This window comes from Penicillium verrucosum (genome assembly GCF_028828655.1).
Source record: "Penicillium verrucosum strain IBT 35672 chromosome Unknown utg000003l_segment0_segment0, whole genome shotgun sequence".
Lineage (NCBI taxonomy): Eukaryota > Fungi > Ascomycota > Eurotiomycetes > Eurotiales > Aspergillaceae > Penicillium > Penicillium verrucosum.
The window spans coordinates 2,054,956-2,068,037 of NW_026643212.1; the positions used below are offsets into that span (position 1 = coordinate 2,054,956).

Genomic DNA, 13,082 nt, shown 5'->3' on the forward strand with positions numbered 1-13,082 from the left:
GGGGTCCCTCACAGCCTAATCATCGCCACGGACCCCAGCTTCCGGCGCCAAAGAAGGCGGCAAATCCTCCCGTTTAGTCCCCCACTCACTCTCCTCCTTCCCAAGAACAAGAACCAACTCCCGTCCCTCGGTGAAGAAATCATGACCGATCCAATTCTTAGTATAAGGCTTCCCATCCAGGGTAACAGACTGAATAAACCCATTCCCACCAGCAGTACCGCCTGTAGCATTAGCCGTGTTATACTGAGCCCAGTTAACGGTTTTCAGCGTTGCCGTTTTCCCCGTTAGCGGGGAAACAATACTAACGGACTCGAAGAATGGCGCTGTGAGTAGGTACACGCTCTGTCCTGGGTTGGGGAATAATCCCATCATCGCCATCGCCACGAATGAGCCCATTGCCCCCGAATCGTCGTTGCCTGGTAGTCCGGCTGGCGTGGGCGAGAAGTAGTCGGGGATATAGGTGCGCACGCGGGATGTGGACTTTGCTGGACGCCCGGCGTAGTGGTATTGGAAGACTGTTAGGAAGGCGGGCTCGTTGCCGATGTAGGTTATGTTTTGGTCATGGAGGTAATCGAGGCGGGTGACGAAGTTGGCGGGGCCGCCTAGGAGGGATACTAGGGTTTGCATATCGTGGGGGACGAAGCTACGGGGATGGTTAGAAGGGGCTGAGGGGCTGGGGTTGGGTTGACAAAAAAAAGAGCCGAGGACTTACAATTGATACTCCCAGATGCTGGATTCAAAGGTTTCGCCTGCAGTGTTTTGTAGTGAGCAGGCGTGTGCACTCTGGTCGATGTTCGAACATGCGAGGGGATCTTGGACGCCCCATGTTCCATTCAGATACTTTGGCTGAAAGAAACCGTTAAAGCCAGTGTCTTTTCCTTGCCAGAGAGAGGCCTGGTCATTCTTGAACAGATTTTGCCAGTATCGCGATCTTGTCTCGTACCGCTTTGCATCGGCCGTCTTGTTTAGGCCCCGAGCCATTTGCGAGATAGCGAAGTCGTTGTACGAATACTCGAGTGTGCGTGAAATGCTGCGTGTCATTGTGCCGAACCCCTCGTAGTCAAAGTCTTCCACGGGTATATAGTGTAGATCCTTCCAGCTGCGTAAGCCACCGCGGCCTTCGCTAGACCAATCGTATGGCTCCTCCTCGGCATCCTTCTGCACGGCTGCATACCCGGCATCCCAATCAATGCCATCTCTGAGGCCTTTCAGGTAAACATCTGCCAGGACGTTGTCGGCGTTGGAACCTCCTTGTGTGTGGCCTTTGCACAGTGACATTCGGCAGTCCGGCAGCCAGCCTAGATGACGCTGGGTATCGATGAGGGAGCGCACCATCTGCATTACCGAGGAAGGATCAAAGATAGTGAGGAACGGAATTTGAGAACGGAAAGAATCCCAAAGACAATAGAACGAATCAAAGTAAGGCTCGCTGCTCTGCCAGAGTGGGTTCTCGCCTGTGTAGTTCTGCGGGTTGATCATAGTCCTGTAGATTCCACTGTAGAAATTGGACAGGACGGATGCATCCATATTTGTTCGTGAGACACGGATCGGACGCATCTTTTCGGTCCATTGTTCGACTGCTGTCTGGCGAGTTGCGTTGAAGTCGAAGTGTGGAATTTCAGACTCGGCATGAGCGCAAGCTTGCTCTGTGCTAATGAAGCTAACGCCAACTCGAGCGAGGACTGTATTGTCCGGAGCAGACTTGAAGCGGACAAACCCACCACCCTACGGAATCACGGTCAGCGCTCTCTGTATGAAAAGAAGAAGGCCCGCCGACTCACCGGAAGCGGGTATCCATTGATACTGCGTGATATTTTCAAATCATGAACACCAGAACTAGCGCGGGAATTAACAAAGATACCGCTGTCTCGCTGGGCGGCAGGGCTTTTGAAGTCCGCACAAAAATGCAAGACGTATGTTCCCGACCCAAAGCTAGGAGCGAACCGCGCATCACCGGTCATTCGACCCGTCGTGTTGTCCACCGAGATAGTCGCATTGTCCTGACGGGAGTTCGACAGATCAGTGAGATCCAGTAAAATCAGCGGACTGGCGCTTGTATCCTGTGGAAACTGGAAGCGAAACAGAGAAGTGTGGTACGCAGTTGTCATATCAACCCGAACGCCCGATGCCAGCTCTATAGCAAAGTATCCTGGGTGTGCCTGGACCGAGTCGGGCTTATACTTGGTCTTTCGTTGGTTCTTCGGATAGATACAGCCATTGACATCATCGCCGGCGCATTTCGCATAGGGAAAGAGAGGGAAATTGCCTAGCGAAGGATTGCCCCCAGTGCCTGAATCGTGCATGCTGGAGAATCCGGTGACACTGCCGTCCTCGTGTGCGAAGCCTCCTTGGTTGGATTCTGAGTCTGTGTCGGCGACGGCTTTCGCCATGCCATATGGCAATGAGGCGCCTGGAAACACATTGCCTGGAGAGAATTTGATTGTTGGTATGTAATTGGACTTATTTGGTTGTTTGAACTTACCTCCGTTGGCACTGCCGATCAACGGATTGATGTATTGTAGGACATCGTAATCTTCCACTGGAGAGATATCTGCAGCAGTAACTAGGGCACGACTTAAAACTAGCCACAATAACAAATATGGCGGCATTATTTAGGTTGGATGAACATAATCGAGCGCGTCGGGAAGGTCTGGTATTTAGATACCCCCTCCATCCCGCACCTGCCTGGTATGCGTGCCCCTGGTGATCCCTGTCTGTTGCATTCCGTTCTGCATATTCCCGTATTGGATCCGGGGATAAGTTTGATGTTGTTGAGGGTAGTGCGACGGTGTACTGGAGGTTGATTGGTGAGACTCGTGTACCCTGACTGTTAGGATTGAGAAATCATCCAAGATAACCTTGGAAGTTGGATCAATCTACAATGCCTTGTGGCAATAGGCTTCGTGGAATTCCTAGTAGAGATCTTGTCTATTGTGAGAATACTTATAGGATATTTCTTCCTAAAATCTACATATTGTGTAAAGATAAGCTGTTGGAGAAAGCCCTGGAGGAAGAACGCCCTGTGTAACAAGGTTGTGTACGGGCGTTCATAGTGACCATATCGCATAACTCTCTCATTGGCTAGTGCCTTACAGCCTATTCTATCACCGCCTTCTTGAAGTAACTAGTTAACATACACTGACATCTTACCAGACTTCTTAGGGTCTTTCTAGTTGTCTCTTTATATATCTTTTCAAAGGCATCATAAGGCATCATCTAGGTTCAATATTACTACTAACTAACTATATAACTGGGTCTAAGTTACTGCCAAGCAATATAAACCAATGAGAGAGTTATGTGTCCGTGAGCCCTATAATCGCCCGCAGTCGGGTCAGCTCAGATTGAATATCAGTCACCATATTATTATCATCATTTCCACTAATTGTGTTCGCAATGCCTTCTATGTTGAATTATAAATATGTAATATCAATATAATGTTTTCACAAACATCAATCCAAGTCTTTCATTGCCAACCATTTTCAAGCCTCTGGCGGTAATCTGTAATCATTTCAGAAGAAACATCGTTTCCCCCACAAACAACGATTACAACTCGACTATCCGGTGTGAGGTCCGTCATGACTTCTCTTATCCTATCTAACCCAACTTGAACACTTATTCCACAGGCCAGCTCGACCTCCAACCGCAGCTCATCGCATAAACGCACAACTCCCATCGCAGCATCGGCATCAGTACCCACAATACTAGTGACTTCGACACCGGCCGGAGGGGATTGCACGTTTTTCAGCGTCTGCTGTGCCACGCAGAGTGCCCCTAGGGTGATTGCCTGCGATGTAACTGCAGCTATGGGTTGCAAAGAACCCATGCCTAGCGAATGCGCTAGCGAGTCCGCCCCAGCTGTTTCAACAGCAAGGATTCGAACTTTCTTCTGAAGTGTTGTCGGTTGATAGGTTGGCAAATGCCTCTCAAGGCCTTCGATAATTCCGTTAAAAAGCCCACCACCACCAACGCTGCAAACGATTGCATCTGCCGGGAAGGGACGATAGGTATCAGGTTTGCCGTCCACGTTGTCCCTTGGAGGTAACTGTTTGACCATTTCATCAACCAGAGTCCCCGCACCTTGCCAGATATCGTGATGATCGAATGGTGGCACATAAATGTTCCTAGTCAAGGGATCTGATTTGCTGTCCTGGTTCCGATTTTCGATGAAAGTTTCCCGCATATACGCGTCAGCTTCGAACCAACTGGCGCCATGGCGGATAACATTGGAAGCCCCTGCAGCGCGTATCTTTTTGATCATCATAGGCTTCGCGCTAAGGGGAACAACAACAGTACAAGAACAACCGAGATCCCGAGCGGCTATAACTGCTGCCAGTCCTGCATTGCCTGCCGAGGAGCTGAAAAAATGTAGGGCTTTGCCATTGTTTGATGGATCGGAAAGAGATGTGAGGATCAAGTTTCCAATGCCCCTGAACCATTTCCGATTCTGCATTAGACCTTGTTTGACGCGCTGCAATGCCGGACTCACCGTGATTTAAACGAGCCAGAAGGTTGAAGGGACTCCAGCTTGAGGAAAATTCTACTATATTTATTCTTCAGTGCCCGGGACGTTGGGATGATGAAAATAAAAGGCCAAATCTTACCATCCGGCAGCCTTTGAGAGTGCTGCGGACTCGATCAAAGGTGTCTCAATCCAGGGCTTCTTCAATTGTTCTGAAGCGACATGGTCCATTTTCAAGCAATTTGAAGCCAAACATGCAAGACTTCCCAATAAAGTGTTCTCGCGAAAATCCAGAAATATGTGACCTTCGTGGGATAAACCAGCAATTTATATTTTGGGGGCGGAAGGCCCCTGAGCCTGGTCTTATCGACGCCCTTCAATTGACACAGTGGGTCTTTGTTTATATATGTACGGAGTACAGCTGGGGGAGCTTATAAATTAATAACCTGGCATCTAGCATGTCAACCATTTATATCAACTATTCCGCTGAGATCGTAGCCCTTTTGGTAAACTTTTAGTATACTAGGTATCCATTATCATGTGGTGACAGTGTTATGTTTCCATCCAGGAACGAATTATACCCCATTCTTTTCAACGCACCTATTATTATAAGTTAGCCAACCATGATCTAGTCATTCTCATCATGCCTAGTTTAACTAGGACCTTTATGAGAGGGATTTATACAAGCTAGGAATCCGATGCCCAGGTTGGATCCCATATCTTAGTTAATCCCATTCGCTTCATGCATATTCACGGAGAAAAGTGAAGCAAGAGAGAAGGTTAATAAGACATGTCCCCAGTATGGGAGTTGTTACTCATCACAATCGCTTATACACAGCATTAATTCAATCGCCGACGGGCATTCCTCCTCGTTGTAAGATCCCCCGAAACCCCGCTGGTCCCTCCCCCACCAGAAGATATACAACTCGATAATTCCCCCGTTGGAGGAAACCCAGAACATGCAAAGATGTATTTAACAGAAGAACAAAAGGTATTTCATTTCACGTGTATCTCCAACCGTATAGAGTGAAATACTGACAAAGTATGGCACCGAAAAGACAATCAAGGAGCTCGAGGCTAACTGGACTTGGGTTCCAAACTGGACCGACTCTTCAAACGCAAACACAGCTGGCAAGATAGTTCATTTCACGCGTCATGTTAATTTGTCCTCGCGGCCGACAAAATCAGTTCTTCATTTCTCAGCAGACACACGTTACAAGTTCTATGTGAATGGGAAGCATGTTGCTGTCGGGCCGACTCGCAGCAGTCCTTTGATCTGGTACTATGATACGCTGGACATCGCCCCCTACCTGAAAGAGGGGCAGAATAAGATTCAATTTGTAGTTGTCCGGTACTTCACAGCTTGGAGGGGCGCAATGCCCTTTGCGCGGACGGCTCTTCCAGGCTTAACAGTCACTGGGAAGATTGAGACAGGCCGGGATGTCATTGATGTTGCTTCTTCCAATAACTGGATGGCATGGGTCGATGAAAGCATTCAGTTTCCGATGGAATTGGCTGACGATGTGTTCCTTCATGTAAAACCGGCTCCGGATCGAAGCTCTCCCCCCGAACTGCACTGACATTTCCTTCATAGATCAGCGAGCGCATTATCCCTACCAACCCCGGGCCTGCTGTAAAGCCAATTGCCTACAGGTTAAGGACTCTCAATGGCGATATCCCGCTCTGGCATTTGCGTCCACGCTCGATCCCCATGCCCGAGTCCACACCAGCGGTTGTGGAAACTATCAGAGCATGCCACAGTGCGATCGATGCCAGCAATTGGACAGCCTTCTTTGCAAATGATCACTCTCTCGCACTTCAAGCAAACTCAACTCATATACTTGAAGTGCAAGCGGATGTCCACTCGACTGCATTCCTCCGATGGGCCTTCAAGGCAGCCAAAAGCACTTCTCGTATCAGACTCAAAGTGACATACTCAGAAGGCTATGAGCTTGAGCCTCGATCATACCCTTTCTTCCGCTCAAAGGCCGACCGGCTGAACGCAAGTTTCGGCCACATTATCGGACCATACGATGAGGTGATACTTAATCTTCCCAACACCGAAACCGTTATTTACGAGCCATTCTGGTTTCGAACCTTCCGTCTCCTGAGAATCGAAATCAATGTAGGCTCTGAACCAATTGAGCTAGTATCGTTTGGTGCTACTCAGGTCAACTACCCCATGGCCGTCAAGGCCGGATGGAAGGAACCCGGCGATGCCCACAGCAAGGAGATCTGGGACGTCTCCATTCGAACAATGCGAAACTGCATGTTCGACGGCTACTCCGACTGCCCTTTCTACGAACAATTACAGTAAGTGTCACAAATTCCCTAAATTCACACCCTGGCTAACAATCCAGATACTCTGGAGACAGCCGCTCCGTCGGTCTATTCCACTACCTCCTCTCAGGCGACGACCGATTAATGCGCCAAGCAATCACCAACTTCGCCGCCTCGGTCACACCGGAAGGCCTCACACAGTCTCGCTTCCCCTCACACGTACCACAAGTCATAGCTGGGTTCTCCCTATATTGGATCCTACAGGTCTGCGACCACCACCTATATTTCGGCGATACGCGCTTCGCGCGAAGTTTTCTCCCGCGCATCGATGGTATCCTCGACTTCTTCGATGCCCACGTCGACGAGCTGGGTCTTGTCAGCGGACTGCCTAGAGTCGTCTGGCAATACGTTGACTGGGTGACGACCTGGGGTGCTACAGATGACCATCCTGACAAAGGAGTTCCGACCTCTGGACGGGAATCCAACCGACACACGTATTTCAGTATGTTGTATGCGTGGGTTCTGCAGAAGGTTGCTAGTCTAGTGCGTGATGTTGGTCGGTCGGGACATGCTGCTGAGTACGAAGCGAGGGCGGAATCTCTGATAGTGGCTATTCGGACTCATTGCTATGATGGGAAATTCTTTACCGACTCGACGGCTGATGTTGCCGATGAGCTGTCATATTCTCAGCACTGTCAGGTCTTCGCTGTTATCTGTGGGGCGGCGAGGGCCGAAGACTCTGTGCGGATCTTGACTGAATCGTTTACAAATGAGCGCTTCTCAAAGTGTTCGTATATGATGCGGTTCTATGCTTTCCGGGCACTTTCTTTAGCTGGTGAGGACTTGTATGAGTCGTTTTGGGAGAGGATGTGGGTTCCGTGGCGGGGGATGCTGGCGAATAATCTTTCAACTTGGGAAGAGGATGATGTTAGACAGAGGTCTGATTGTCATGCTTGGGGCAGTGTGCCAATTTATGAGTACTGTACTGAGTTGGCGGGTGTTCAACCAGTGGCTGCTGGCTCGTCGAAGATATCTTTCAAGCCTAGGCTTCGATTGACTGGGGAGTTGGAAGCGAAAGTGGCACTGGGTGAGGATAATCTAGCCACAATCTCATGGAAGGTCTCTGGAAATGAGAAGATTGTAGAGTTCAGGCTTGAGAAGGCAGTTGAGGTTATCAGTCGACTGCCAGGCGGCAAGGAGGAAGAACACGGGGTTGTGGATCATCTCAGCTTTGCTTTTAAGGATTGAATAAGCACTTCTAGTCACATAGATATTACAGTACCTTGAAAGGCCCAAGCCCAGGACGTGCCTTTCGTCCTGTTCGACAGGTTGCGACTGACCATAAAAACACATAGAAAGACATCTTAAAAACACATTTCGCTTGGTGCTAGTGCTAAGGCTGTTGAATAATATACTACAAATGTAATATACTAAATAACTAGCATAGAAGAATTTTGAATATAATCATAAGCTGTAAAAAATAAACTGTAAAACATATAGAAATGAAGCCTATATTTACATGTATACCTTCCGTTCCTCCCGTATAGGTTTGTTCAAATCCCATAATATTGCTTTTCGTAATAAATGAAGTAGAAATAGGATAGGTAATAGACGATCGACCTTAAAAACTAGATTCCATGGTCCGTATAAGGGTTCGAAGAAGGCGAATATATATTAGAGTAGTCTGGATTACAATGCCAACTTGCGATATTAGGATACTCGAGTTTGTATAGAGAAATCGATAATGGATACGGCAAGCTATATCGATACTACCAGTCTTGATTCCGTGTTATGCTGTGACTACCATCTCGTGGTCCTCACGGTGTTCATTCGAGCGAAGCTGCACTTCGGTGACATATCCCTTGAACTTGCGAAGGTTGACCTTCTTCTCGAACCTTGAAAAGAAACCGGGTTAGCCAAATCTATAAGAAGGATATCAGATAGAAGGTCGACATACATCTCATCAATCTCAGCCGGTGTTCGGCGTGTCACTTCTGGAAGAATGAACCAAGCGATAATTACCCCAAGTGTGCCTGTGCCCGCGAAGCTGTTAGAGGAATAACCCGTCAGTATTTTCCCGAACCTAGACTTGAACAATATAACAGAAGACTGACAAGAAACCAGTCTTGACACCCCAGTGTGAGACAGGTGCGTTATTGATCATCAAAGGCGTGCAGAAATTGAACATGATAGCGACCAAGTTTGAGGATGCAAGAGCCCAACCGGCTGTTTTCGCACGTAAACGCTGTTGGGGGATCTCAGCGGCATACGCATAGCCAATAGCCGACGCACCGGTGGTGGACAAAGTGGCCAAACAAGCGAAGAAGATCTAGTACAGTTAGTAATTTACCAAAGATATGCTGGATTCTTAAGAAAGGCTTACTAGAAGTGAACTTGTTGATGGCTTGGTATAATCGAAGCAGCCAATAATCCCGAGGCATAGAACTGACACGGATGTAACTGCATAAGGGTAGATTGTCAACGGACGACGACCAAGTTTGTCCGTAGTGACGGCAGTCATCAACATAGATATCAACTGAACACACGATAAAATGACGGTTACCATGAACGGATCTTTACTACCAGCATACTGGACTAGGCCGATATTAGCAGCGTGAAAGAAGGCGCATATGAAAGGATTAATACTCACAAAAATATGTAGCGTAAGTGTTAAACACGGACAAGCCGACAAGTTGTTGGGCAATCTTGGGCCAAGCAGCAATGAAGAAGCGAAGGCGATTGCGGCCCTGAAAGACAGCCCAGGGTCCTTCTTCGCAGTTACGCTCTGCGAGGATACGCTCCTCTGCAATAGTGGCAGTCATAACTTCCTGAAAAGACACGTTAGAACTTTGCTTAAATACGATCGACAGGGGAACAATGGCACACAATCTGCTCGTCGACGCTGTATCCCTCAACGTTGCCATTGCACCTAGTTAGAACTTTGGCTGCCTTGTCAAGCTTTCCTTTGCTCACGAGCCACCAGGGTGATTCTGGGATGAAGGCGAAGATGATGACAATGATACCAACCATAGCCCACTGACGGTACATGGGAATTGTCAGTGACTATATTGGCCATGAAAGTTAAATGGGAGCCACCACGAACCTGTGTATAGATAGGAACTCGGAATTCATATGGGTCCTTTGCGCTGAGTTCCTGGAGTGCCACCGAGGCGAAGATCTGACCAACCACGAACCAGCTAGAGAGAATCAGCAAATAAAATATAGAAGTCCCATGTACCTAACTCACAAACTGTACGCATTGATATAAAAGCCTCGCAGCTGGGTGGGTGCGATTTCGGACAAGTAGAGAGGCAAGGTGGATTGCAACATACCGACACCCATTCCAGAGAAGAGTTTCGCTGCGAGCCAGTGATCCCACCTTGTTGCAAAAGATTCAATGAGCACACTAATAACAATATCGAGCCAGATTATATAGAACGCGATTTTGCGACCGAATTTTTCTGTGGCATATTGGAGGAGCTGGATAGTGGTTAGACAATCGCCAGGTCAGCCCTGAAGGTTCAAAGGACATACAATTTGACCGATAGTTTGACCGGCGGATTGGACACCACCCCAGGCGGAGATGTATTTGCCCGGGATGATCGATGCACTGGAAACCATCTGTCGAATGAAACCTTTGTTGGAGACAATACCGCCATTAAGATTGATTTCTACCATCAGGTCAACATAATTCGAAGCTAACAGGTCCCTCAAAGCAGTATATCTTACGGTAACCATCTAGCGATGCGCTAAACGCCGCAGTCATGGCAATCAGTGACACGATCTTGAACCGTCTCACACACTGCCAGACACCAAGGTCGTCTTCACGAGACCGCATTATGGGGCCCATACTTTTGGTAGGCATGGCATCTCCCTGGTGCGAAGAAGCATCCTCAATATTTTCAGTGTTCGCCTTGGGAACGTCCATCGTAAATGTAAGTTGACACAGTATGTGCCCAAGAAAAGAAAAATCACCAAGTTTCTATCAAGCGAATGTCGTCGGTAGCTGGAAGGTATTCTTTATATCCCCATTTCATTGCCGAGTTTAGAAGGATTAGTTTACTAACTCTATTACAAGGAGCTCAGTCACAAATCAGATTCTACAAGGCTAGACTCGTGTAGTTCATTTGCCGACTCGCTATTTTAGTGGTTCTCATGGGTTGTTTTCAACACGAGTGGTTGGTTGGCTTATGAAAAGGCAGTCTAGTGAGCGCCCAAACAGGCGGCAATTGCTTCGCTCTGAATTATACCGAAGCCTATTACCTAGTGCCTGATAATTATTTATGGAGAGACCGACAGGATGTAATAAGTTTTGAAGTTCACTAGTTATGATTTCGGAGTTGAGGCATACATCTATAGACGTCCTGTTGTCCGAGGACTTACTCTAGAACAATATATGTTTTTTTACAACCCCTTTATTCTTATTTGCCTACTCGCAGATTACATATTGAATGTTCGAAAGCAAAATTTACTATTGAATCGAATGCAACCCAGGACCTCTACCCCGCAAACTCCCACTAGCCCTAACCAGAGAATCCCCGGTGGCGTAGCGTAGCGCCTTTAGGAGGAAATGCAACCTCCACATCCCATCCATCCCCAACATTCGGGCATTTCGGGCAATATTTCCCCCGGCCCCTTTCTAGGGAAGGCCGAGAAATTACAGGTAAACCAGAAGAGCCTCGGAAGCTGCAACAGTAAAAGTTGCTTTCCCGCCAGAGACAGTGACTGTCTCCACACTCTCTGTCCCCTGAACAGTGCAAGTGCCATTGCCAAATGTCTGGCCTGCAACGGTCGGGTTCTCACCCTGATCGACCCGGGACGTGGCATAAGGAGCAGTCAACCGTTTAGCAGAGATGCTGGGGGAGGAAAGCCCAGAAAGAGTGTATGTCTGCGACGAACGTTCTCCGTTGGCAGAGATATAGTAGTCGGAATTATAGAGCAGGACCCGAACGGGAACACCAGCCTTGTAGATGGCATAAGCTGCGTATGCTGTATCTTGGCTATCCAGAGGCGCGATCCGGTCGGCATTGGCGAGCGCCATGGTGGCGAAATAAGCACCGTAGTAAGGGGAGCCTATATTGTAGCGGCCCCACCAGCAGTATTGGCCTTGATAGTTAGGTTGTGGTCAGGGTAGGTAAGAGTTGCTATGACTTACAGTTTCCAACGGTACCCTGGTGGAAGTACAGGGCATTTGTGCCCATCAGGACACTCTGCATCACGTAGTCCAAAATCCAGAGAGCGGCACCAAAAGTCGGGCTGATACCACCACCGCCTTGGGTTGCTAGATATGTGTTAGCAGTTCTATTAAGTGACAGTGGATAATAACGTACCGGAGTTTGTTTCGCCGAAAATATGCGGCTTGCCTTTGCCAGCAGCAGCAGAGATCTCCGCAGCATAAGGCTCAATTTGGGTGGCAATATCGCTGTGGCCCATAAGGGTGGCCAGGTTGTAAGAGCCAGATGACTGGGGATAGTTGTGAGAGCAATAATATTTCACATATTTATCCGCATCACCTTCTTTCGCAGTAAGACCAACAAGGCTCATGGGTGATGTGCCAAAGTAGACACCTGCGGAGATGATATCAGTCGCAGAGAGATTTCCGCACACCGCATCTTGCCAGCTGACTTGTGATGCTTCGTCTGCTGCGGCTGTCCAGGATGCGCCATTGGCAATAGGATCGCTATCGACAAAAACTGAACACTTAATATTAGCATTTCCGCAGCCAATCAGGGGTAACTAAAGGCATACAGTTGGGCTCATTTCCCAGTTCGATGGAGTACAGGTTCTCCATTTTGCTTTGGACGAGAAGCGCGGCCGAAATTGTGTTAGAAATATCGTCCAAACGGCGATTCAGTCCAATGATGACTTCCCCCGCATAGCCTGCAGCCAGAGAAATAAAGGATGGCCCATAAGTCAGGGTCTCAGGCGCAGCACCTGTGCTGGCCACTGTATAGGTCACAGCCTCGGTCGACGAGCTATCGTATGTCGCCCGGTCCCTGTACTGTTAACAACATATATTGAACTATAACAGGGTCGTACATACTGAGTGGTCCCTCCAATCCTCATCGGAGGCCATGTTCCTGTCAGATCCTTTAGGTTCTGCAAACATGTCGTCGTTGATTCGACGTCTTGAATATACTCAGGAAACGCAAAGAACTCCAGTCTTCACAATAAGTAAGTCTATGTATTACTAGATCAAATGGAGACTCACGATACACCAACTGGAGTTGCAGAGAGCTGCCGACTCGAGTTTGAAGGCGGGGATGTTGGAACATTGAAGCTCAAGCCCAAAGCCGAACCTGCGAGGCCCAGAAGCGAGGCTGAGATGGGGAGAAAAGCCATT

At 48.3% G+C, this 13,082-nt stretch overlaps 5 protein-coding genes across 5 annotated transcripts; 1 reads left to right on the forward strand and 4 right to left on the reverse strand.

The window, feature by feature from the left end:
- Positions 1-15: 15 nt before the first annotated feature.
- On the reverse strand, positions 16-2,735 carry N7516_008458 (glycoside hydrolase family 92 protein; the record flags this gene model as incomplete). Its single annotated transcript, XM_057221177.1, has 5 exons — positions 16-643; positions 713-1,725; positions 1,782-2,425; positions 2,483-2,563; positions 2,666-2,735. 5 exons carry the CDS (start codon positions 2,733-2,735, stop codon positions 16-18), a joined length of 2,436 nt encoding a protein of 811 aa, XP_057071449.1.
- A 728-nt stretch (positions 2,736-3,463) lies between these two features.
- Positions 3,464-4,690, reverse strand: N7516_008459 (putative L-serine dehydratase; the record flags this gene model as incomplete). Its single annotated transcript, XM_057221178.1, has 3 exons — positions 3,464-4,427; positions 4,487-4,540; positions 4,602-4,690. 3 exons carry the CDS (start codon positions 4,688-4,690, stop codon positions 3,464-3,466), a joined length of 1,107 nt encoding a protein of 368 aa, XP_057071450.1.
- Positions 4,691-5,484: 794 nt separating this feature from the next.
- Positions 5,485-7,987, forward strand: N7516_008460 (putative rhamnosidase B; the record flags this gene model as incomplete). Its single annotated transcript, XM_057221179.1, has 3 exons — positions 5,485-5,994; positions 6,054-6,772; positions 6,820-7,987. Coding segments are annotated over 3 exons (2,397 nt in total), but the record flags the coding sequence as incomplete, so codon positions are not given.
- A 541-nt stretch (positions 7,988-8,528) lies between these two features.
- On the reverse strand, positions 8,529-10,667 carry N7516_008461 (uncharacterized protein; the record flags this gene model as incomplete). The annotated part of the gene is made up of 10 exons (XM_057221180.1): positions 8,529-8,634; positions 8,697-8,786; positions 8,854-9,068; positions 9,123-9,334; positions 9,390-9,567; positions 9,626-9,775; positions 9,843-9,936; positions 9,987-10,219; positions 10,274-10,410; positions 10,469-10,667. The coding sequence occupies 10 exons, from the start codon at positions 10,665-10,667 to the stop codon at positions 8,529-8,531; spliced, it is 1,614 nt and encodes a 537-aa protein (XP_057071452.1).
- Positions 10,668-11,396: 729 nt separating this feature from the next.
- N7516_008462 (glycosyl hydrolase family 79 C-terminal domain-containing protein) lies at positions 11,397-13,081 on the reverse strand (the record flags this gene model as incomplete). The annotated part of the gene is made up of 6 exons (XM_057221181.1): positions 11,397-11,845; positions 11,895-12,020; positions 12,070-12,432; positions 12,488-12,735; positions 12,783-12,902; positions 12,951-13,081. The coding sequence occupies 6 exons, from the start codon at positions 13,079-13,081 to the stop codon at positions 11,397-11,399; spliced, it is 1,437 nt and encodes a 478-aa protein (XP_057071453.1).
- Between the last annotated feature and the right edge of the window lies 1 nt (position 13,082).